General features: G+C 43.5%; 1 protein-coding gene across 4 annotated transcripts in view; it reads left to right on the plus strand.

Moving 5' to 3' along the window:
• SBF2 (SET binding factor 2) overlaps window positions 1–22,094 on the plus strand; it is a 514,395-nt gene that overhangs the window by 355,712 nt on the left and 136,589 nt on the right. For all 4 annotated transcript variants that reach the window (XM_073604094.1, XM_073604095.1, XM_073604096.1 and 1 more), the window contains exon 17: window positions 19,795–19,863. In XM_073604094.1, coding sequence (XP_073460195.1) covers window positions 19,795–19,863 — 69 coding nt within the window. The remainder of the gene's footprint in view (window positions 1–19,794; window positions 19,864–22,094) is intronic.

Consider the following 22,094-nt stretch of genomic DNA (forward strand, 5'->3'; position numbering starts at 1 on the left):
CCCCACTTCATCACATTACCGGCCGCAATAAAAGAAACAAACCATTAAAATGTCTGTAAATAGCAGCTCGGTTTATATAGTAAATTCCCCACTTTAAGTTTATAAGAACTGTACAGATCCTTCCCATCATGACTCCTGTCTGGCGCAAGACGAGCCATACACTCATTATTGTACCGGTCAAAGTTCTACTCGTAAGTAAATGGCATATTGCGTTTTACAATGGGAAGCGGCTTAGCGCTGCTGAACACAGCTTGTTAATGTGGAAAAAACAGGATGCGCCCGCTTAACCGCGATCCGTTCTTGGCAGGATTTCCATTATGTTCTCTTACACAAGCCTGAGCCATTGTTGTCATCAGTGATCCAATGCCGTTCTGTCCCATGAATCTATGGAGTTGATTTACTAAAGGCAAATGGGATATTCACTTTGCAGAGGAAGTTGCACTTTGTGAAGGAATTTTCCCCAGAGTTAATGTGGTTTCACTTTGCAAACAATACCCAATCATGTGTAAGGAACATAAAAAAAAAAAAAACGGCATTTTTTTCTTGTATGTGATTGAAAGTCAGCAAAGCATCACCTTATTTGCTTAGCTGTGGGGCAAATTCCCCAAGGTCCCGACCTGCTGACAAATGCTCTCTCTCTGCCTGCTGTCCCCCCACCCTGTACAGGCTCTTTTTCTATAAACTGGCCACATTTAATCAGTACACTAACACACAGGGCCGCCATCAGGGGGGTACAGCCGTTACAACTGTAAGGGGCCCGTCCGGGCCAGAAGAAGGCAGGACGGGTGAAGGGGAGCCGGGCTGTGCAGTATAGAAATGATCTCACGGTTTCTGCTGTTCTCGTGTCATTGACTCTGACATCGAGCTGTTTACTGCCACCTCTGGCTACTATGTGCATGTGCACTCCTCGTGTGACAGTCATCTGTCTGTACTATGCTTCTCAGCAACATGTCGGCTTTATAAAAACGAGCTGGGACCAGGTAGGAAGATTACAAGTAAGGGCTGTGAAGGTAAGGGAGGGGGGCTGTTTGTCTACAGGGAGGTGCCAGAGGCGTGTGTACAGATTTGTGTATGTGGGGCTGCCACATATACAGGTATGTGGGGGGGGGGGCTGAGTGTGTACAGGTGATGTGGCTGGTGTGCGGATTCGGTAGGATGGTCCATAGGCAAACCCTGGGGAATGTTGGTGGTCAGGCTCGGAGGGCCGGGGGCCCCAGGCCTAAAGCTGTATAAGGGGCCCAAAAATTTCTGATGGCTGCCCTGCTAGCGCACTTTACATTAATAGATCTAAAACCCTGATAAAGATGATAGATTAAAAAGCCAGAAATTCATTACAAAGGGGAACAACGGTTAAAGAAAACATCTTTAAATTAAGAACCATTCATCTATATTTTTTTCTATAAAGCCCCATACACACGATCAGAAATTCTGCCAGCAAAAGTCGGATGTGAGCTTTTGGTCAGAAATTCCGACCGTGTGTATTCTCCATCGGACTTTTGATGGCAGAATTCCAGCCAGAAAAAGATTGAGAGCATGTTCTCTATTTTTCGGTCGGAAAAAGTTCCGATCGGAGATTCCGATCGTTTGTACAAATTTGGACGCGCAAAATTCCTACGCATGCTCTGAAACAATTCGATGCATGCTCGGAAGCATTGAACTTCATTTTCTCGGCTCGTTGTAGTGTTGTACTTCACCGCTTCTTGACGGTCGAAAGTTCAGAGAACTTTTGTGTGACCGTGTGTATGCAAGGCAAGCTTGAGCGGAATTCCGTCAGAAAAACCATCCAAGTTTTTTCTGATGGAAAATCCGCTTGTGTGTTTCGCCCTTCTGGTTTAGGCTACTTTCACACTGGAGGCCTTTTTCAGGCGCTTTAGTGCTAAAGATAGCGCCTGAAAACTGCCTCACCTGCAGCCCCAGTATGAAAGCCCCGAGTGCTTTCACATTGGGGCGGTGCGCTTGCAAGATGAGAAAAAAAGTCCTGCAAGCAGCATCTTTGGGGCGGTGTGGGAGCGGTGTATACACCACTTCTAAACCACCCCTGCCCATTGAAATCCATAAGCAGGCGGGCACTTTTAACCCCTTTGTTACTGGTTCAGAAATGTGACAATGTAGCCACCGGGGCAGAATTGTGACAATGTAGCCACCAGAACAGAAATGTGACAATTTAGCCACCAGGGCAGAAATGTGACATCGTAGCCACCGGGTAGAATTGTGACAATGTAGCCACCAGGGCAGAAATGTGACCATTTAGCCACCAGAACAGAAATGTGACAATGTAGCCACCAGGGCAGAAATTTAACAATGTAGCCACTGGGTAGAATTGTGACAATGTAGCCACCAGAACAGAAATGTGACAATGTTGCCATCGGGGCAAAAATGTGACAATGTAGCCACAGTGACAGAAATGTGACACTATAGCACTGTGGCAAAAAAAGTGACAGTGTTGTCCCTGGAGCAGAATTGTGACAATGTTGCCACCGTGGCAGAAACGTGACAATGTTGCCATTGTGGCAGAAATTGAGGGGAAACCGCTACTGGGGAAATCAAAACCTAATGCAGGCCTTACCCCATCCACAAAAAAAATGTATCATTCCTATCACTAATAATTATTCCTATTACATGGGAACTGTGGAAGAGCCATGGCCCCCAGTCTTGACTGTCTTCAGTACTTCCTGTACAGTCCCGTGACAAGCACACGGATCCGGAGTAGTGACTTTACCCGGACTTTGCTGCTGTATGGTTGTTCCAGGTCAGAGGCAGTCAGGCAATTAGCATTTTCAGCAACCCCCAGGTTTCCATTAATGTGGCCAATTTAGCAGCACTGTCCTCAGAGCAAACCAGCCATGTTGTTGTTTATGTTTTGCGGTGATGTTCAGGAACGCAGCAGACGATCGCATTGGATGTCGTATAATACAAAGGAGCCTTTTCAGCCATTAAACTGGAGTATTTTTTTTTTCTGCATTATGTCCCTTTTTATGAACAGCTAATAACTAATAGGATTACATTTTCTGGTTTCAAGTGTGAGAAATAATTAGTAGATTAGTGGAGGTGCTGTGGTAATATTGGCTTTACAACATCCAGGAACAATCCTCACTATTTAAGGCCAGCCAAACACCATACGTGTGATCCTCGGCATCACTCTGCTATATTTAGTAGTGTTTAGTATGATTATATAAAAGCGTTTACTCCGTTATTACTGTGACATTGTATTCGAAGTCTATAAATATGTATAAAGTTCTGGTGAGCACAGTCCAGCAATGTGCGGTCACTGTAGTGACCGCCTCTGCTGCACGTAGACCAGAAACGTTGGGTCATTGTACCTAACCACCTCCTCTGCTGCTCATAGACCAGCAATGTGCAGACTCTGTACAGCCGTGGCCAAAAGTTTTGAGAATGACACAAATAGTAATTTTCACAAAGTCTGCTGCTTCAGTGTTTTTAGATCTTTTTATCAGATGTTACTGTGGGATACCGAAGTATAATTACAAGCATTCCATGAGTGTCAAAAGCTTTTATTGACAATTACATGAAGTTTATGTAAAGAGTCAATATTTACAGTGTTGAGCCTTCTTATTCAAGACCTCTTCAATTCTCCCCGGCATTCTGTCAATCAACTTCTGGGCCACATCCTGACTAATGGTCGCTCCCCATTCTTGCATAATCAATGCTTGGAGTTTGTCAGAATTTCTGGGGGTTTCTTGTTCTCCAAAAAAAAAATGTACTACAACCTACCTCTTGATTATTGACCATAAGTTCTCAATGGGATTAAGGTCTGGGGAGTTTCCTGGCCGTTGGACCCAAAATTTAGATGTTTTGTTCCCCAAGCCACTTAGTTATCACTTTTGCCTTATGGCAAGGTGGTCCATCATGCTGGAAAAGGCATTGCTCCTCACCGAACTCTTCTTGGATGGTTTGGAGAAGTTGCTCTTGGAGAATGTTTTTGTACCATTCTTTATTCATGGCTGTGTTCTTAGGCAAAATTGTGAGTGAGCCACTCCCTTGGCTGAGAAGGAACCCCATACATGAATGGTCTCAGGATGAGTTACTGTTGGCATGACACAGGATTGATGGTAGTGTTTTTCCTGGATGCCCCAAACAATTGGAAAGGGGACTTGTCAGAGAAGATGACTTTCCCCCAGTCCTCAGCAGTCCAATCCCTGTACCTTTTGCAGAATATCAGTCTGTCCCTGATGTATTTCCTGGAGAGAAGTGGCTTCTTTGCTGCCCTTCTTGACACCAGGCCATCCACCAAAAGTCTTCTCCTCACTGTACATGCCGATGTCCTCACACCTAAATGCTGCCATTCCTGAACAAGCTCTGCACTGGTGGTGCCCCGATCCCGTAGCTGAATCCACTGTAGGAAATTGGTCCTGGCACTTGCTGGACTTTCTTAGGCGCCCTGAAGCCTTCTTCACAAATGCAGTGGAAATGTTTTTTATGAAATTAAGTTAATTTTCATGGCAAAGAGGGACTTTTCAATTAATTGCAATTCATCTGATCGCTCTTCATAACATTCCGGAGTATATGCAAATTGCCATCATAAAAACTGAGGCAGCAGACTTTGTGAACATGAATATTTGCGTCATTCTCAAAAGGTTTGTCCACAGCTGTACTGTCCTCAGACCAGCAATGCATAGCCACTGTACTGTATTGACACTTCAGCTCTGGGCCAATGCTGACACTTATCACATATGTAAAAATCAAACACATTATATATATATATATATATATATATATATATATATATATATATATATATTTTAAGCAGAGGCCCTAGAGAATAAAATTGTGGGTTTTGCAATTTTTTTATGTTACATAGTAGATAAGGTTGAAAAAAGACACTAGTCCATCAAGTCCAACCTATGTGTGTGCTTATATGTCAGTATTACATTGTATATCCCTGTATGTTGCGGTCGTTCAGGTGCTTATCTAATCGTTTTTTGAAACTATCGATGCTCCCCGCTGAGACCACCGCCTGTGGAAGGGAATTCCACATCCTTGCCGCTCTTACAGTAAAGAACCCTCTACGTAGTTTAAGGTTAAACCTCTTTTCTTATTTTAATGAGTGGCCACGTGTCTTATTAAACGCCCTTCCGCAAAAAAGTTTTATCCCTATTGTGGGGTCACCAGTACGGTATTTGTAAACTGAAATCATATCCCCTCTCAAGCGTCTCTTCTCCAGAGAGAATAAGTACAGAGCTCACAACCTTTCCTCATAAATAATATCCTCCTGTCCGTCCCTTTATCAGCTTTGCTGCCCTTTTTGTACTCGCTCCATTTCCAGTACATCCTATTGGCAGAGCATTTTTTTCAAATGCAATTTTTAAGGAAAATAAAATACACTTTAGAGAATTTTAATGCATAAAAACACAATACAAAAACACAAAAATGTTCTACTATTTGGTAAAATATAAAAGATGGTGTTACGCCGAGTAAATAGATACCTAACATGTCTCTCTATAAAAATTGTGCTTGTGGAATGGCGCCAAACTATGGTACTTAGAAATCTCTTCATAGGCGATGATTATAAGCCTTTACAGGTTACCAGTTTAGAGTTACAGAGGAGGTCTGGCGCTAGAATTATTGTTCTCGCACGGATGTTGGCGGTGATAACCTCACACGTGGTGCGAACACATATGTACTTATGTAAATAAAAACAATGTGAACTGGTGCCTAAAGTGCCGTGCCACCATCCCGATGCGTATCAAAACAAAAAATATTTGCCCGTGGGACTTTAAATAAGGCATGCTACATGGATAATAACATTTTTCTGACTAAAGTTTCCCTTAGGAATGAATTATTCTCATGCAGTCTTTTAAATGGACCCAGTAAAAGAAAAACACATAATTTCTTAGCCCTGAATAAGGAAAGCATATAAGAACACAGTAGGATCCCTTTACATTGGAATGTGTCATGCATGCAGCAGCGCCCTCTAGTCTGGAGGATCCCCCGTGTCCAATTTTATGTTCTTCTCATTTATCTTAATAAATTCTATTGAAGCTTTCATTAGAGTTATATAGAATAACATATAGACCTCTATAAATTAGGCTTTATGTGTCTATTTGGAGCTTTCTTCCAGTAAAGACCTATAAATACCAGTGTATTATATGGCCTGACCCGGAGTTGTTTTTTGGGCCTCTTGGGGGTGCAAGGAACCGAATTCTACTGATTGTTTGTCATCTGAGACTGGCTGTCCATGTTCTCGACTGTTCGAGGTAAAAGGCACAGCTCACAGATTACATAGATATATATGAACTAATGTACCTGCAACACAATGTTCTTTTGTCAGTGTGGTGATACAGACACACTGCCAGACGGCACAGCCAGCTCCTGACCCCCCCCAGCTTTAGAGTTAAGCAATACTGCCTGGTCCAGGATACGCCCCAACCTTGGATTGATTAGAGTGCCCTCTGGAGAGCTCTCCCCCTTTGCTTTCCTCTCCTGTAAACATGCACTAGACCAGTGGCTTTCAACCACCGATCTCTGGCCCACTGCCAGGCCATGACCTTCTTGCTCCTAGGCCTTCAGGCACCTGCAGATCCCCTTACCTCCCACAATGCCTCCCAGCTTCCATAGTGCTACTCAAGCTTCCATATCAGCCCACCGTGCCCCTCAACCTCCTGCAGCGCCCCCAGGCCCCTCAAGAGCCCTTAGTAACCACAGTCCCCCTTAACCTCTCACAGGTCGACCCCAGCCCCCTGCAGTGCCCTCTAGTTTTCTGAAGAGCTTCCACCCCCCCATAGTGCCCACAACCTCCAACAGTGTCTCACAATGCCCCCCCCCCCAGTCCTTTTAGTGCAATTCAGTTAACTACAGTGCCCCTGGAAAGCCCCCAGGCTCTTGCATACACCCCCAATCCAGGGTCTCCATCCCCCACTGTTGCCCCTAACACCATCCAGAATCCCCTACAGGGACACCAAGGCAGGATTAGCAGGTGATAATAAAGGGGGGAAAAGCCAGAGAAATGAAAATTAATTTAGCCACGCCATCTAAAGATAAAGGGGGCAAGTAACTAAAACTGGAGCACACAGAATCTGGTGCAGCTCTGCATAGAATCCAATCAGGTTCCAGATTTTATTGTCAAAGCTTAATTGAACAAGCTGAAGTTAGAAGCTGATTGGCCACCATGCACAGCTGCACCAGATTCTGAGTGCTCTTGTTATAGTCGGAGTTAAGCCTCATACACACGATTGGACTTTATACAAACTTTTCCATGGATTTCTGTACAAAGGGCGTTGGCCGTGAACTGGTTAAGCATACACACGGCAGGACTTTTTAGGCAACAAACACGAACGTAGTGACGTTTCAACGTACTGACGACACTTCAAAAGAGGACGTTCAATTCTCCGGCGCCACCCTTTGGTCAACTTTTGTATTGCTGTCTGATCTTTTGCATTGGTTCTGAGCATGCGTGTTTGTACTTTGTACTAAAGTCCCATGGTTTTGTGTACACACGATCGGACTTGCCGACGTCAGACTTTTGTTGCCGCCAAGTTTGTCTGTTCGCACAGCCAACATTTTGTCCGATGGAGCGTACACACGGTCAGATGTTCCCTTAAAACAGGTCATTTGCATGTTTGTTGTCAAAAAGTCTGATCGTGTGTATGGGCCTTTAGATCTGCTTTAGGAAGTGTTGTCACCCTCGTTAACCACTTGAAGACCACAATACGTATATATACATTGCGGCTTTGAAGTGGTTTACCAGGTTTATGGCTGCAGCTATCAACCCAAACCCTGCTGTTTTTTTTTTTTTTGTTTCAGCCAGCAATTCTTTTTCCCAAAAAGCGATCCAAGTGGCTGATTAGCTGCTGGATTGCTTTTTAAAACAGCGGGAGGTGTCGTGCCCCCCCCAATTACCATTTTCACCGGCAAGCCAGGGAAGCGATCCAATGGTTCACGCGGCTGGTCAGAGGTGAGGAGAGACAAGATCATCTCTGGTCACCTCTATAATCTAGCAGGACGTCACTTCCGGTCTAGGGTGGAAGTAAAGAAGTACGTTTTTTTTTTTTTTTTATCTGATGCTTTCAAATGTAGAGGAGACATTTGGGGTCTTATAAATCCCAGATCTCTCCATAAAGAGGACGTGTTCTTCCTTATTTATATCACAAGGGATGTTTACATTCCTTGTAATAGGAATAAAAGTGATAAAAAAAATGAAAGGGACAGTGTTAAAAAAAAAAAAAAAAAAAAGAAGAAAATTTGTGCCCCCATCCCGCACGCAGAAGTGAACGCACACACCACATATGAGATATTGCCACAAGCGTTATATCGAGAGCAATACTTCTAGCACTAGACCTTCTTTGTAACTTTAAACAGGTAACCTGTAAAAAAAATTTAAAGTGTCGCCTATGGAGATTTTTAAGTACCGTAGTTTATCCACGAGCGTGCACAATTTTAAAGCGCGACATGTTGGGTATCCATTTACTCAGCATAATGTCGTCTTTCATATTTTACCAAAAAATAGGTGCTATGTTGTGTTTTGTTGCATTAAAATTCATTAAAGTGTATTTTTTGCGGAAAACGATTGTTAGAAAAACCGCTGCGCAAATACCGTGTGACATAAAAAATTACGATCGCCATTTTATTTTCTAGGGTCTCTGCTAAAATATATACAAGTTACAAGTACAAGTAAAAATCTGTATTGTTTTGCTAGAAAATTACTTAGAACCCCCAAACATTTTATATATATATATATATATATATATATATATATATATATATATATATATATATATATATATATATATATATTATTTTATTTATTTTTTAATATATATATATATATGGGGGTTCTAAGTAATTTTCTAGCAAAACAATACAGATTTTTACTTGTAAACAAAAAGTGACAGAAAAGGCCTGGAGCACAGGGATGTGAGAGGATCGCTAGGCTGTGTGCTTGACTTTACAAATCATTGTTACCGGTAGTAGTCATGTGTATTCTTCTTGAATCTGATGAGATTTGTGTATTTCTTCCAGATCTGTGCAGTAATCCAGTGTGAGACTTTTCCTTCCTGTAATAAAGACCACTCACTGCTGCTCTCTCTCCTTGTGCAGGGTGACTGGTCTTGTTTCCGCCCCCTCCTGTAGTTTTCTGAAGTGGGTGGGGCTTCTGGGCCCCTCCCACATCTCTGATCTCACCTCCTTGTGCAGGGTGACTTCTCTTGTCTCCTCCCCCTCCTGTCGTTTTCTGAAGTAGGTGGGGCTGCTGGACCCCTCCCACATCTTTGCTCTCACCTCCTTGTGCAGGGTGACTGGTCTTGTCTCCGCCCCCTCCTGTCATTTTCTGAAGTGGGAGGGGCTGCTGGGTCCCTCCCACATCTCTGATCTCACCTCCTTGTGCAGGGTGACTGGTCTTGCCTCCGCCCCCTCCTGTACTTTCCTGTAGTGGGTGGAGCCTGCTGAGCTCCTACCACAGCTCTGCTCTCTGCACTGGCTATGTACAACCCAGTGATGATGTCACTGCTACTTTTACAAGGTCGTATCTGAGTTTGCAAAAGGATTTAGTGTACACAAAGCAGAATTATGTCCTGAGGAATATATTTTTGTGCCCAGAGTTCAGCTATAACCCCTTTGTGACCGCACTATAGCTGAATGGCGGCTACAGCGCGGCCACACTACGGCGCATATCGGCAGTGATCGCTATTTCCTTTGGACACAGCTGATCACAGATCAGGGTAAAGAGCCAATCACAGTGGCTCTTTACCATATGACCAGCTGTGTCCAATCACAGCTGATCACGGATTTAAACAGGACTTGCTGGTTACCGGCAATCCTCCCGTCATGCTGACAGCACGTGAGGAGAGCCGAAAACTGGCAAATACACACAGGGGACATCTGCACTGACAATCGGGGGAATGATCATCAGTGTTCTGATTGTCAGTGCAGCCCCAACAGTGCCCACCAGTGCTGCCTATCAGTACTTATCAGTGCCCCCTATCAGCGCACATCAGTGAAGGAGAAAAATTACTTATTTACAGAATTAAAAAAAAAAAAAGTTGGTCTTTTTTCGTTTTGTTTAGCAAAAAAATAAAAAATAAAACAAGTGGTGATTAAATGCCACCAAAAGAAAGCTCTAAATGTGTAAAAAAAGAGATAAACATTTCACATGGGTACAGTGTTGCATGACCGCACAATTGTCATTCGAAGTGTGACAGCGCTAAAAGCTGAAAATTGGCCTGGGCAGGAAGGGGGTAAAAGTGCCAGGTATTGAAGCGAATAAACTAGAGGGTCCATCTATCTCTTTAAAGCGGAGTTCCACCCATTTAAAAGTCAGCAGCTGCAAAAAGTGTAACTGCTGACTTTTATAAATCAGACACTCGCCTGTCCCAGGGTCCAGCGATGCAGGCGAACGAAGCCCCCTCCTCTCCCTGAAGCGCCGCTATTCTAAATGTGGGCGCCCTGCGCGCTGTGATTGGCCGGGCAATCTTCAGGGACCTGTGACGTGTCCCAGAAGATTGCTGGGAGGGAGGGTGGAGAGGTGAGCTTGCGGAGCCCGGGGAGGATGTGGGAGCTGGGTGCCCATAAAAACTGGGTATCCGCTCCCCCCCCCCCCCCCCCCCCCAAAAAAATGACATGCCAAATGTGGCACGTCGGGGGGTCACCATCACTTAAAGCAGAAGTTCCATTTTTGGGTGGAGCTCCGCTTTAAATAGACATTTCATGAGTATGATGGGACCTGAAAATAACTTCTGTCATTGGAATGCTTGCCCCCCCCCCCCCCCCCCCCCCAATCATCTTGTGTCACAATACGGCAGGGGGGTCATTATGTAGAAGAAGAGAAGTCTGGATGTGACAATCGCCACGAGCGATGGCTTTGCGGTATGTTGATGGATTCTACCTTCCATGCTACAAATAGCACGCTAATCAGAAGCAGCCGCTGCCGTGTCCCGCGCATCATACACACCTAATTCAATGCAGAGCTCTCCCCATCTGCCTCTGTCTGTGTCTGCGCTGCTGTAGTGGCCGTGAATGTAAAGAATGTTTGTATCCCTTATATACAGAATTCCTTCTCCCCGAGAGGAGACAATGTCTGCCAACTGCAGAGGGTCCTGGATAATGTAATACATCTGTACAACAGCAGAGCGCTCCGCATAATACTGTACAATAGAGCGCTCTGCATAATACTGTACAATAGAGCGCTCTGCATAATACTGTACAATAGAGCGCTCCGCATAATACTGTACAATAGAGCGCTCCGCATAGTACTGTACAATAGAGCGCTCCGCATAATACTGTACAATAGAGCGCTCTGCATAATACTGTACAATAGAGCGCTCCGCATAATACTGTACAATAGAGCGCTCTGCATAATACTGTACAATAGAGCGCTCTGCATAATACTGTACAACAGCAGAGCCCTCCGCATAATACTGTACAATAGAGCGCTCCGCATAATACTGTACAATAGAGCGCTCTGCATAATACTGTACAATAGAGCGCTCTGCATAATACTGTACAATAGAGCGCTCTGCATAATACTGTACAACAGCAGAGCCCTCCGCATAATACTGTACAATAGAGCGCTCCGCATAATACTGTACAATAGAGCGCTCTGCATAATACTGTACAATAGAGCGCTCTGCATAATACTATACAATAGAGCGCTCTGCATAATACTGTACAACAGCAGAGCCCTCTGCATAATACTGTACAGCAGAGTGTTCCGCATAATACTGTACAACTGTAGAGGGTCCTGGATAACGTAATACATCTGTACAACTGCAGAGCGCTCTGCATAATACTATATGACTGCAGAGCGCTCTGCATAATACTGTATGACTGCAGAGTGCTCTGCATAATACTGTATGACTGCAGAGCGCTCTGCATAATACTGTATGACTGCAGAGCGCTCTGCATAATACTATATGACTGCAGAGCGCTCTGCATAATACTGTATGACTGCAGAGCGCTCTGCATAATGTATGACTGCAGAGCGTCCTGCATAATACGGTACGACTGCAGAGCTTCCTGCATAATACTATATGACTGCAGAGCTTCCTACATAATACTGTACGACTGCAGAGCACTCTACATAGTACTGTGTGACTGCAGAGTACTCTGTCATGTAGAACTGCAGAGCGTTCGCTGTCATGCAGAGCAACTGTGGAGCGCTCTGCATCATGCAGAACTATCATACTTTGCATAATACTGTACAACTAGGGAGCACTTTGCATAATCCTGTATGACTGCAGAGCGCTCTGCATAATACTGTATGACTGCAGAGCGTTCTGCATAATACTGTATGACTGCAAAGGGTTCCGCATAATTCTGTACGACTGCAGAGCGCTCAGGAAGATACTGTACAATTGCAGAGCACTCTGCGTCATGTAGAACTGCAGAGCGTTCCCTGTGATGCAGAACAACTGTCATGCAGAAGAACTGTGGAGCGCTCTGCTTCATGCAGAACAACTGCGGTGTGCTCCATGTCATGCAGAACAACTGCAGAGCACTCCAAATCATGCAGTACAACTAATATGCAGAACTGTGGGGCGCTCTATGTCGTGCATAACTGTGGAGAATTCTGTGTCATGCAGAACAGCTGCAGAGCTCTCCGTGTCGTTTATCAATTTTCACATATATCCCATCGTGTTTGGACTCTATAACTTTCCTACAGACAAAATAATGAACACTGATTTGGGTTATTTTCACCAAAGAAATGTAGCAGAATTCATTTTGCTCTAAATTTATGAAGAAAGATTATTTATTTTCAAAATTTTATAACAAACAAAGAGGCATTTATTTTTATTTTTTTTGTTTTTTGTTTTTTTCGGTCTGTTTTTGTTTATATAATAAAAAAAACCTCCGTGGTGATTAAATACTCTATTTGTGTGAATAACATGGTAAAAATGTCATATGGGTACAGTGTAGCACGACCACGCAATTGTCATTCAAAGTGTGAGAGCGTTGAAAGCTGATAATTGGCCTGGGCAGGAAGGGGGGTGACAGTGCCCGGTATTAAAGTAGTTAATAAAGTTTTGCATTCAGTGACAATCCGGTGACTGAGCCCCCCCCCGAGTCTTGCCGGTCACATCCCCGGGAATATCCACCGGACTGATCAGAACTTTCCATGTTTTGCGTCCTCCAGCACGGCTCGGCGTAATCATCGGTTTGCGAGGGTCGCGGAATGCTGTTGGCGGGGCGGGGGTATCACAGCTGGTATAGGTTAAATCTTGGATCGGGGTCGCTGGAGAGGTGCGCGAGGACCCTGGCATCCCAAACATTTCCTCTGCTCTTCATTATAGACATATACGCTGATGCTGTTTATGATGGGAGGCCTCATGATGCTCCTCGCAGGCACGCCTGGCATCCCAGATTTAAGAAATGTCAGATGAGATGGCGGGGGGGGGGGGGGGGTCGTATTGTCATTTTATTTCTTTTTTACATTACGTCTTTTGTAATGGAGAGAAGAATAGTCACTGCGCTTTGTCACCAAACAAGCCGGGTACAAACAAATTGTGCAATGGCAGTGCGGTGATTAATAACAAATGCAAAATGTGTTCTCCGGTTTTAGTTCCCGGCAAAAAAAAAAAATTCCTTGTTCTTTTAATGCCAGAACTTTTTCGTTGGAGAAGGGTCAGAACCTATGCCAAAACTTTTATTGTCGAAACATACAAAAGAGGCACTAGACCTTCCATTAACTACTTACCTACTGGGCACTTTTACCCCCTTCCTGCCCAGGCCAATTTTCAGCTTTCAGCGCTGTCACACTTTGAATGACAATTTTGCGATCATGCAACACTGTATTTTTTTTTTTTGAGACAGAGCTTTCTTTTGGTGGTATTTAATCACCACTGAGTTTTTTTTTTATTTTTTTGCTAAACAAACGAAAAAGACCTAAAATTTTGAAGAGAAAAAAAAAAAAAACATTATAATTGGGCCCTATTGTTGGTGTTAGTGGGAGGAATTGTGCCCCATCATTGATATAATTGGGCCCCATTGTTGGTGTTAGTGGGAGGAATTGGGCCCCATTGTTGGTGTTAGTGGGAGGAATTGTGCCCCATCAATGATGTAATTGGGCCCCATTGTTGGTGTTAGTGGGAGGAATTGTACCCCATCATTGATATAATTGGGCCCCATTGTTGGTGTTAGTGGGAGGAATTGTACCCCATCATTGATATAATTGGGCACCATTGTTGGTGTTAGTGGGAGGAATTGTGCCCCATCATTGATATAATTGGGCCCTATTGTTGGTGTTAGTGGGAGGAATTGTGCCCCATCATTGATATAATTGGGCCCCATTGTTGGTGTTAGTGGGAGGAATTGTGCCCCGTCATTGATGTCATTCGGGGGAATTATACCCCATTGTTGGTATCAGTGGATGAAATGGTGCCCCAAGAGCCGGATAAAAGAAAGCAAAGGGCCCCAGTTTGGAGACCATTGGTAAACAAACGAAAAAGACCTAAAATTATGAAGAGAAAAAAAAAAAACATTATAATTGGGCCCTATTGTTGGTGTTAGTGGGAGGAATTGTGCCCCATCATTGATATAATTGGGCCCCATGGTTCGTGATAGTGGGAGGAATTGTGCCCCATTGTTGGTGTTAGTGGGAAGAATTGTGCCCCATCATTGATATAATTGGGCCCCATTGTTGGTGTTAGTGGGAAGAATTGTGCCCCATCATTGATATAATTGGGCCCCATTGTTGGTGTTAGTGGGAAGAATTGTGCCCCATCATTGATATAATTGGGCCCCATTGTTGGTGTTAGTGGGAGGAATTGTGCCCCATCATTGATATAATTGGGCCCCATTGTTGGTGTTAGTGGGAGGAATTGTGCCCCATCATTGATATAATTGGGCCCCATTGTTGGTGTTAGTGGGAGGAATTGTGCCCCGTCATTGATGTCATTCGGGGGAATTATACCCCATTGTTGGTATCAGTGGATGAAATGGTGCCCCAAGAGCCGGATAAAAGAAAGCAAAGGGCCCCAGTTTGGAGACCATTGGTCTATCACATAAAATCCCAATAAAATACATTAACGTTTTTTTAATGTAGCATGACAAAATGTGGAAAATTTCAAGGGGTGTGAATACTTTTTCCAGTCACTGTATGTTGCAGTACATAGTCAAAATTCTTCATGCATAATTTGTGGTCCATTAAGCAGCCTATACAAATTGATGAGCTGCCTAAACACAATGCTTAACACATGTACATTTACCGCACCCAGTTGACCAGTCTGGTGTGAATGGGCCCCTCATTTACATATCGGTGGTTCAGTTTTAGTGATGGAGAATAGAATCAAGTCAGGTTATTTCGGCCCTGTTGGTTGTCATTTAGTTTCCATGCTCAGTAATTCAATTTATCGGTTATTCATTTTCAAATTTTCTCAAGACAGAAGAGTGAAAGTTCACTGAATTCTTCAGAAAGGTTCCTGTAAGAACCGAGTGACTTCTCGGAGAGGAGACCATTTATCATATGTGCTATGGGGGGGGGGGGGGGGCTTCTAGTGAGTGCAATTTTAAAGAGCGATGGCAGTAATGTTTTTTTGGCCTCAAGTCTGGATATTCAGACAGTGATTCTCGGAACTCTGCTCTGGAAATTGGTAAAACATGGAGGTTCTGTCCTAAAAAGACTGTTCAAAGATGGTCATGTCTGAATATCTCTATGGAACTATCTGCAGCCTCTGTGGCTTGAAGTGGACACTTCAGAAGCTTTTCAAGTCAGATTACATTCCTGACATTCCACCATATGCAGAAACAGTATCATTTTTTAGATGAGCTCCGCCTTTCAAGTCATCTCTTGAGCTCCAGTCAGGATAATAAGTATGTGGAACGCACACCAAGCAATCAAAAAATGCCTGATTCAGCGGTCACCAGCCCTGCGGCATCCATTGGCCTCCAGTCCAAGTCTCATGAAAAGGTCAACCTGCACCATGGACTTCAGAAAAGTCTACAGAAAAAAAAAAAAAAGCTTCTTTATTTGTACATTATTAGGGACGATATGTTTTTTTGATCACAGACAAATCAACTTGGTAATTGAACCACATCCCTTAATTGGTTAAATATAGAAAGAGGGATTGGGATTTGTAAGGTGCAAATTAATTTGAAGACTAGTAACAACTATGTTATATAAGACATGTTTTTATTTTATAAAAAATTGTTAAAACACAACAATTGGCAAGTACAAATCAACAAGATTTTATGGATACAGCATATTAGGATGGAATTCCCAACATGTTTCACCCATATATCGGGCTTCTTCAGGGGATGCTGTCCAGCTTGAGGTACAAGCCTTCTTGGTCTCTTGAAATATTGGTCAAATCACTAAAGGGTCACAGGTGTCTATCTGTGTCCAGAGAACCATGTGCTAAAGGTGACCATAGGAGGCATTCAAGGACCGAAAAAACAAAGTTCTGCAGTGGACTCAATACCAAGGGATGAATTCTGTCTAAAACCGCCAGTACTTATTGATACGACTGGCATTTAATGACCGCATGTATGTGTCCCTGGGTTCCAGCATCGGACAAAGGGACACATACATGCTGTCGTTAAATTCCAGTCTTATCAATAAGTACTGGCGGTTTTAGACAGAATTCATCCCTTGGTATTGAGTCCACTGCAGAACTTTGTTTTTTCGGTCTTTGAATGCCTCCTATGGTCACCTTTAGCACATGGTTCTCTGGACACAGATAGACACCTGTGACCCTTTAGTGATTTGACCAATATTTCAAGAGACTAAGAAGGCTTGTACCTCCAGCTGGACAGCATCCCCTGAAGAAGCCCGATATATGGGTGAAACATGTTGGGAATTCTATCCTATTATGCTGTATCCATTAAAATCTTGTTGATTTGTACTTGCCAATTGTTGTGTTTTAACAATTTTTTATTTTTTTTTAAATAAAAAAATTCTTATATAACATAGTTGTTACTGTTCTTCAAATTAATTTGCACCTTAAAAATCCCAATCCCTCTTGCTATATTTTTGTATATTAGTCAAACCACTTATAAAGCGCCACTGTCCAATATGGCAGCCATGTTTCAAGCTTAAAGTGGTTCTAAAGGCAGAAGTTTTTTTTACTTTAATGTATTCTCTAAATACCTTCTGCATGCAGCTCCCCCACCAGCCTTTATCTACCTGAGACTCAATCCAGCAATGTGCGTGAGAGCAGCGACTCTCTCCCTCCCTATTGGCTCCTGCTGATGTCAATCACAGCCAGTGAGGGGGGGGGGAAGCTGCGCTTTGTGTGCCAATAGACACACACACAGCGGGGCTCAGGAGCGAGCACACACAAATGCCCCCAGAACAAGAAGCTTGCTTTGTGGGCATTTGTTGGGGGGGGGGACCCAAGAAGAGGAGGATCAGGACTGCGCTGTGCAAAACCATTACACATAGCAGGTGAGTATTACATGTTTGTTTTATTTTAATTTTTTTTTTTTAATCTGAGAATTTACAATCACTTTTTGTATACACCTCATGGCACTCTTGTATGGGGTAGCAAAGTTTAGCTAATTATATACTAATGAGAAAAAAATATTTTTAAGGTCCTTGGTGCAGGTTTACTTTTTTTTTTTCTGAGGTTTTATAATTTATTTTATCTATACTTGTTCCAGTATCGGAATTCCTTATCTCTATACTTCGATCCATGACAGAGCAGCAGCCAAGGGATCAGCACTGACAAATGGAGAGGTTGGCGCGTTGGCAGCCGCCATACTTCTTTTGAACGATGGATTCACGTTAAGGACATCTCGGTGGCCATTTTACTCTTCACACAAGGGGACTATTTTTGGTTTTTCAATCATCCATGGTGACCAGTAAAATTATAAAGTGTGTCCTGGGCCAGAGGGTGATTAAAAATAATAACAAAAAAATACTAAAAATAATAACAAAAAAATAAAATACAGCAAATATTTCACCAGCAGGAGAAGGGTGCACCTAGAGGGTAATTAATACAATTCATTACAAATTGTATCCTGCCGGGAATATTTCATTTTCCTATGAACTTTTTTTTTGCATTTTATGTAATTTCCGGACTGCGTGTCTTCCAAGGTCAATCCCTCGTTGCTGCATCCACTAATAATATTTTCCTGCTCTAAGGAATTTCACGTAAATTATATTTTGTAACATTGACCTCCATCCATTTTTATTTTTTTAATTTTTCTTTTTTTTGAACACGTTATGCTCCAAAGTTAAATAATGGATTCAGCATGTCACAGTGGAAAACTCATAAAAGCTGTTTACAGGTTTAAAATTTCTCCAGAGTATTTAGACAGACCATCTCCACTTCACAGCTAAATGTTCTCTGAAGACAATTTTATGTACTGCTTTAAAGTCTCATTAAAACGGGACCCTACCCCTAATATCAACTGAGTGACTTCCCTACTGAGAAAGTGCCCCCCCCCCCATCTACATATCTCGCCAGGCATATCTCAGTGATGTCACCATTCTCAAGTGAATGGATAGGCTTTATTATCTATTATGTCATCACTATATTGAATAGATAGGCTGCATTCTCAGTGATGTCACCACATTCTCAGTGATGTCACCGGTCTGTAGTGAATGGATAGGCTGCATTCTCAGTGATGTCACCGGTCTCTAGTGAATGGATAGGCTGCATTCTCAGTGATGTCACCGGTCTCTAGTGAATGGATAGGCTGCATTCTCAGTGATGTCACCGGTCTCTAGTGAATGGATAGGTTGTATTCTCAGTGATGTCACTGGTCTCTAGTGAATGGATAGGCTGCATTCTCAGTGATGTCACCACATTCTCAGTGATGTCACCTGCCTTTAGTGCCTGAATAAGGCTGCATTCTCAATGATATCAGCAGTCTCTAGTGAATGGATAGACCACATTCTCAGTGGTGTCCCTGGTCTATAATGAATTGATAAGCTGCATTCTCACTGAAGTCACTGGGGAATGAATAGGCCTCACTCTCAGCAATGTCACCAGTCTCCAGCGAAAGCATAGTCTGCATTTTTAGTGATTTCACCCACGTTTAGTGTATGGATAGGCTGCATTCTCAGTGAGGTCACCAATCTCTAGGGAATTATTAAGCTGCATTCTCATTGAAGTCACTAGGGAATGGGTAGATTGCATTCTCAGTGATGTCATCAGTCTCTAGTGACTGGATAGGCTTCCTTCTCAGTGATGTCATCAGTCTGTAGTGAATGGATAGGCTGCCTTCTCAGTGATGTCATCAGTCTGTAGTGAATGGATAGGCTGTCTTCTCAGTGATGTAATCAGTCTCTAGTGAATGGATAGGCTGCATTCTCGGTGATGTCATCTGTCTGTAGTGAATGGATAGGCTACATTCTCAGTGATGTCAGCAGTCTGTAGTGAATTAAAGGGGTTGTAAAAATACAAACATGTCATACTTACCTCCTCTGTAAAAGGGTTTTGCATAGGGCGGCCCCGATCCTTCTCTTCTTGAGTGCACCCATGGAGAAATGCTTTCCCTGGGGGGCTCTCGTGCGGGCGCGCTCCCGAGTCCTGTTGCTCTGCGTCCATTGACACAGACAGCAGGACTCGGTCCTGCCCCCCCCCCCGCATCATTGGATTTGATTGACAGCAGCGGGAGTCCATGTCTCCTGCTGCTATCTACCCAATGAGGACCCCAAGACAGCGGCTGGAGCTCGTTTCCATTGCTGGAAAGACCGGGATCAGGTAAGTATAAGGGGGGGGCTCTGGGTGGAGGCTGCTGCAGCACAGGAGGTTTTTCAACTCAATGCATATAATACATTAAGGTGAAAAACCTTGAGGGTTTACAACCCCTTTTAATAATTCTCATTAAAGTCACTGGGGATGGGTAGGCTGCATTCTCAGTGAACAGATTCTCACTTTTTTTTTATGTGTTTTTCAGGATTGCTCCAACTCTGAGGAATATCACATAGCAGCTCAGTTACTTCCACTGGCCACCGCCTTCTGTAGGGTAAGTTCTCATCTTGAATGGAGTGTTGAATGTATTTCCTTTGCTCTGCTACAAGAAAACTGAGGCCTCTCTACTCTGCCTGCCCCTCTTGTCTCCTCCTTGCCTATCCTACTCATTGAAGATGTTTCCATTGATGCACAACAAATCTCTTTCCAAAGTATTGGCAGGACGTCAAAAAAAAAAGTCCTGCAAGCAACATCTTTGGGGCGCTTTTAGGAGCTCCTAATGCGTCCCCCGCCCATTGAAATCAATGGGCAGCGCTGCCGAAGCTTTGTGGGCGCTTTTAACCCTTTTATTCGGCCGCTAGTGGGGGTTAAAAGCACCTCTAAAGCGACGGTAAAGTGGCGCTAAAACTACCAGCACTTTAACGCCGACCCCCCAATCCCCCCACCCCCCGCGCTGTCAGTGTGAAAGGGCTCTTAAACTGCAATAAAAATAAGAAAAAAAATCACACATTGTTGGTTACCTATTTTTAAACAGAATCCTTTTAAAGTGCACTACGAGTCCAATCAAATGAGTCCAATCAAATGAGTCCAATCAAATGAGTCCAATCACCTAGTATTGGTTACCTGTCTTCATGCCTTCTTCACATGGTTAAACCAGTGTTGCTATTTTTAATATGTTTATTATGAAGACATGTTTAATGGGATTGCTCATTCTTCCATAACCTGTATTTATTTATTCTCTGCATCCCACTTCAACCACAGGAAATGTAAATCCTCAGGCGGGAATGCTAACGAATAGTCACCAGCTTGTTGTGCAATGTTGGGGGGGGGGGGGAGGACCTGAAAACCACCACTAAACATAATTAAAACAAATAACAAAGCAGCACGGTCATGCTGAAATTCAAATGCATCATTTGTGGGAATATAAACATGATGATTCGCACAACAAGGGAATGATGATGCCTCCGCTTTGTCACGTAGTGAGACCTCGTGTGTCCAGGTCACTCAGATTGCATCTTCCTGTTGTTCACTCCGAAGGAATTTCTCCAAATATAAAATAAATACATTCTTTACGGACATGCTTTCTTTACCGCAGCAGTCCACGTTAATGGGCTGAGTAATTGATTATATTGACCGTTTCCATAAAAAATGCTAAGTGGAAAAGACTTAAAGGAGAAGTACTGTGGGTCACAGAAGTGCACTTAGTTCTGCACTCCTGTGACCCAGATTGAGCCGACAGAGGGCGAAAACCATTGAAATGAATGGAAAACGCATCAAAAAAGCACCACGGTTGCATTTTTTTGCATCCTATGTTTCACAGGTATGTAATTGGAGTCAGGCAAACAGAAAAAGACACAGGTAATGCATTTGTTGCAGCGGAGCATGGTGTGAAAACCCCCCCATTAAAGTACACTCACCGGCCACTTTATTAGGTACACCTTGCTAGTACCGAGTTTGGACCCCCTTTTGCCTTCAGAACTGCCTTCATTCTTGGTGGCATAGATTCAACAAGGTGTTGGAAACATTCAGAGATTTTGCTCCATAGTGACATGATAACATCACGCAGTTGCGGCAGATTTGTTGGCTGCACATCCATGATGCCAATATCTGGTTCCACCTCATCCCAAAGGTGCTCTATTGTATGGAGATCTGGTGAGTGTGGAGGCCATTGGAGTACAGTGACCTCATTGTCCAGTGGTAAGATGATGATTATTTATTATTATTGGTACTTGTATAGCGCCGTCAATTTATGCAGTGCTTTACATATACATTGTACATTAACATCGGTCCCTACCCTCAAGGAGCTTACAATCTAAGGTCCCTAACTCACATTCATATACTAGGGACAATTTAGACAGAAGCCAATTAACCTACCAGCATGTGTGTGGGAGGAAACCGGAGTACCCGGAGGAAACCCACGCAGGCACAGGGCAAACTCCAGGCAGGTAGTGTCGTGGTTGGGATTCGAACCAGCGACCCTTTTTACTGCTAGGCAAGAGTGCTACCCACTACACCACTGGATCTTTGTGACATGGTGCATTATCCTGATGGAAGGAGCCATCAGAAGATGGGGACATTGTAGTCATGAAGGGATGGACATGGTCAGCAACAATACTCAGGTAGGCCGTGGTGTGTAAATGATGCTCAATTGGTACTAAGGAGCCCAAAGTGTGCCAAGAAAATCTCCCCCCCACCACCAGCCTGATCCGGTGATACAAGGCAGGATGGATCCATGCTTTCATGTTGTTTACGCCAAATTCTGACCCTACCATCTGAATGTCGCAG

Source organism: Aquarana catesbeiana, linkage group LG11 (assembly GCF_042186555.1).
Source record: "Aquarana catesbeiana isolate 2022-GZ linkage group LG11, ASM4218655v1, whole genome shotgun sequence".
Taxonomy (NCBI): Eukaryota; Metazoa; Chordata; class Amphibia; order Anura; family Ranidae; genus Aquarana; species Aquarana catesbeiana.